The 4109-nt window shown below is 41.0% G+C and overlaps 1 protein-coding gene across 1 annotated transcript; it reads right to left on the bottom strand.

The window, feature by feature from the left end:
- Positions 1-3073: 3073 nt before the first annotated feature.
- Positions 3074-3883, bottom strand: LOC111203898. The gene has a single exon (XM_048770812.1). It carries the CDS (start codon positions 3881-3883, stop codon positions 3074-3076), a length of 810 nt encoding a protein of 269 aa, XP_048626769.1.
- Between the last annotated feature and the right edge of the window lie 226 nt (positions 3884-4109).

Raw genomic sequence — 4109 nt, 5'->3', positions numbered from 1 at the left:
GTCCGGCCGGCTCGGCTCGGTGTGGGCGTGGGCTTGGGCTGGGCTTGGGCTTGGGCTTGGGTCTTGGGTCTTGGGTCTTGGGTCTTGGGTCTTGGTGGAGGGTCTCCGGCCCAATAAGAATATTCTTTTTAGACCAAGTTAAGCTCAACGTTTTGCCATTTAATTCCCGAAAAAGTGACATGCATTTTATTTTAAACAACACGTACTTCGTTTAAAAACAACACGCTGTCTCTCTTCTTGACGATAAGCTTAAACGAGAAAGATCTTGCGGAGAAAGTTTTGTAACACCTCGCCTCCGAGATTCTCGCGAGATTTCCGCCAACGTGCGCACGTGCTGCATCAGTTATGGAAAGTGGCTTGTCTTCTCCTCTTTAAACTCGTCTCCTCCTTCATTTCTGAGAACGTTTTTTCACAACCAAAACCAGCAAATCCTATAGCGTAAGTCTAGAGAGTGTTCGTAGAAATATTAGTTCGTTAGAGGTTCTTCACGAGTGCCGCGTGATAACCTATCATGGTTTTATCCTGGGACTCCTATTCGTACAGATCCGTCGCACTAACGGAGCTAATATAAGAGTTAAGGAAAGAGATTCGTCTCGACTCCATGGTTCATTTTCGTTACGGTTTTGAATCATTTATATATTTCCTTAACATCGTTTATAGTATATCGGTTCTTTTGATCCGGTTTTTCGGCTTACAAGATCAAACGGACTTCCTCAAATTACCGCAAACTCATCGCTACTCAAACATTCAAACATTTTCTCTAAATCAAAGATCATCTAAATCAAGATCATCATCACCCAATTCTCCTGCAGCAGGTAATAACAGAGGGTTGTTGTGGTTGCAAAAACTTTAAGAAACCCCACAACCTTATGATGATGATGATCATCTTCTTTCTTCTTTTCTTCTAGAGTTTATTTTAAGAATCTACTCACACAAGTGTACGTTGTAAGTTATTGAGATAGTAATTAATTTTGTTTTAACTGGAACTCTATTCTCACAGAGCATAAACTAAACAACATATTTTATTTGATGGTTGAAAGCTTTTAAAGAGAAGACAGACTCTAGACTCAACTCAATCCCAAACTTAATATTCTATATTTTGAGGTGGAAAAAAGTAGGGGCCATGATTCTTTCAGTAAGAGTTGTGATGGAAGATCAGCAAGCTTGAAAAATGAAAATCTCCATGACATCAAGAGATAGACATGGTTAGGGCTCAGCCAGGAAAAGAGGTAGCACGACACATAATGCTTCAGCCTTGAGATGAAAATGGTGAGATCTCCAATGTCTTTAGTGTACACTGCATTTCCCTTGGGGGTTACCCTGAACACCACTATACGAAAAGAGTGGTGGCCCTTACTTTATTCCACCTCAAAATATAGAATATTAAGTTTGGGATTGAGTTGATGTCTAGAGTCTGTCTTCTCTTTAAAAGCTTTCAGCCATCAAAATATAATCTGTTTTAGTTTACTCTATGTGAAAATAGAGTTTCAGTTAAGACAAAATTAATTACTATCTCAATAACTTACAACGTACACTTGTGTGAGTAGATTCTTAAAATAAAACTCTAGAAGAAGAAGAAGAAGAAGATGATCATCATCATCATAAGGTTGTGGGGTTTCTTAAAGTTTTTGCAACAACAACAACCCTCTGTTATTACCTGCTGCAGGAGAATTGGGTGATGATGATCTTGATTTAGATGATCTTTGATTTAGAGAAAATGTTTGAATGTTTGAGTAGCGATGAGTTTGCGGTAATTTGAGGAGAGTCCGGTTTGATCTTGTAGAAGCCGAAAAACCGGATCAAAAGAAACGATATACTATAAACGATGTTAAGGAAATATATAAATGATTCAAAACCGTAACGAAAATGAAACCATGGAGTCGAGACGAATCTCTTTCCTTAACTCTTAATATTAGCTCCGTTAGTGCGACGGATCTGTACGAATAGGAGTCCCAGGATAAAACCATGATAGGTTATCACGCGGCACTCGTGAAGAACCTCTAACGAACTAATATTTCTACGAAACACTCTCTAGACTTACGCTATAGGATTTGCTGGTTTTGGTTGTGAAAAAACGTTCTCAGAAATGAAGGAGGAGACGAGTTTATAAAGAGGAGAAGACAAGCCACTTTCCATAACTGATGCAGCACGTGCGCACGTTGGCGGAAATCTCGCGAGAATCTCGGAGGCGAGGTGTTACAAAACTTTCTCCGCAAGATCTTTCTCGTTTAAGCTTATCGTCAAGAAGAGAGACAGCGTGTTGTTTTTAAACGAAGTACGTGTTGTTTAAAATAAAATGCATGTCACTTTTTCGGGAATTAAATGGCAAAACGTTGAGCTTAACTTGGTCTAAAAAGAATATTCTTATTGGGCCGGAGACCCTCCACCAAGACCCAAGACCCAAGACCCAAGACCCAAGACCCAAGCCCAAGCCCAAGCCCAAGCCCAAGCCCACGCCCACACCGAGCCGAGCCGGCCGGACGGCGGCGGCGGCGCACGCGTGGAGTGCCTTCCTCTCTCTCCAAGCCGTTTGAGTAATGATAATACAAGAGCATATATATATTACTCAGACTTGTTGATGTTGTCCGATGTGGGACAAATATCATTTTCTCATTTCTTTGACAATTATTTGGGCTGCGACCCATGTCATTTTTGTTCATAATTTACTAAAGGCCATTGGGCTTTTAGCTGATCCAACAATCCCCACATGAATAGAAATGACTCTAAACATATGCAGACTAAATGCAGACTCGAAAGACTCTAAAAACCTATACTTATTCTAATCATGACTAGAGTAGAAAAACTTATCGAGAGTGTTTGCGAAAATTCACTGTGTTTGAGTTGGTGGCATTTTTAAGCCTTGAACCACTCATAGTTTATATCTGTCGGGTTTAATTTACCAGAAGGTGAACATGATGTCTAAAACACAAGTGTTGTAACTTATTGATATACTAATTAATTTTGTTTAACTGGAACTCTATTCTCACAGAGCATAAACTAAAACATATTTTATTTTGATGGTTGAAAGCTTTTAAAGAAAAGACAAGACTCTAGACTCAACTCAATCCCAAACTTAATATTCTATATTTTGAGGTGGAAAAACGTAAGGGGACATGATTCTTTCAGTAAGAGTTGTGATGGAAGAATCAGGAAGCTTGAAAAATGAAATCTCCATGACATCCAAGATATAGACATGGTTAGGGCTCACGCCAGGAAACGAGCTAGCACGGACACAGAATGCTTCAGCCTTTGAGATGAAAATGGTGAGATCTACAATGTCTTGAGTGTACACTGAATTTCCCTTGGGGGTTACCCTGAACGCCATTACACCTTTTGTTTGCAATACGGCAATACCGTCCATAGTCTGTCTGAAACACTTGACCAAAAAGGTTTCACCTGTGGATTGTGATTCCACCATGTGTTCGCTCGTGAGACATGTATCCATAACCTCACGTTCTGCTTCGGTCGGCTCTGGAAGAAAATGATATCGCAACTCCTGAAACTTGGGTGTGTGCTTGTCTTCGCAGAGATCCCATGATGCAATGAGTTGGCCGCCAGCTCCAGGTATGCGAAACATGTTATGTTTCTTGGAAAACATGACACGGGAGGAGAAGAAGCAAGGGTTTGCGATCCTGATGTTGAACCACTTGGAGTTGCCTTGAGCAGAGGGTCGGCAGTAGCTGAGTTGGGGTCCCATGAACTTAATAGCCACGACACAATCTTCCTCCTCTGGAGATAGTGAGGACAAGGACACGTTGGTGACGATTTGGGTTTGGCAATGAGGCAAAGATACAAGAGGAGGCAGCAAGATGCATTTTTGATTTGCATCAGATGCAACCGGGTTTAGATCATCATGGAGACGCAAAATGCCAACGCCATGCATCAAAGAGGCTACCCAGCCATGAGAGGACCCGATTGTCTTGAACCAACCGGTGTTTTATGTAGACCGAGACAACAGGCATAACGCAGCTTCATTTTCTCGTAGAACTTAGTTCTCTATTGTGTTCATTGTGGCCCTGAACTATTCCTGGTTTTCATGAGTGAACTTAGAGAATATAGCCTTACATATTCATTCTCCTAGAAACGGCCACATTTCACACTCATTAGGT

Source organism: Brassica napus (assembly GCF_020379485.1).
Source record: "Brassica napus cultivar Da-Ae chromosome C3 unlocalized genomic scaffold, Da-Ae chrC03_Random_8, whole genome shotgun sequence".
NCBI classification, from domain to species: domain Eukaryota; kingdom Viridiplantae; phylum Streptophyta; class Magnoliopsida; order Brassicales; family Brassicaceae; genus Brassica; species Brassica napus.
Note: the sequence above shows the minus strand (reverse complement) of the source record. Positions and strands in the feature narration are given on the sequence as shown.

Coding starts and splice junctions, on each gene's coding strand:
- LOC111203898 (XM_048770812.1), bottom strand. CDS start 3,883: ATGCATGGCGTTGGCATTTTGCGTCTCCATGATGATCTAAACCCGGTT.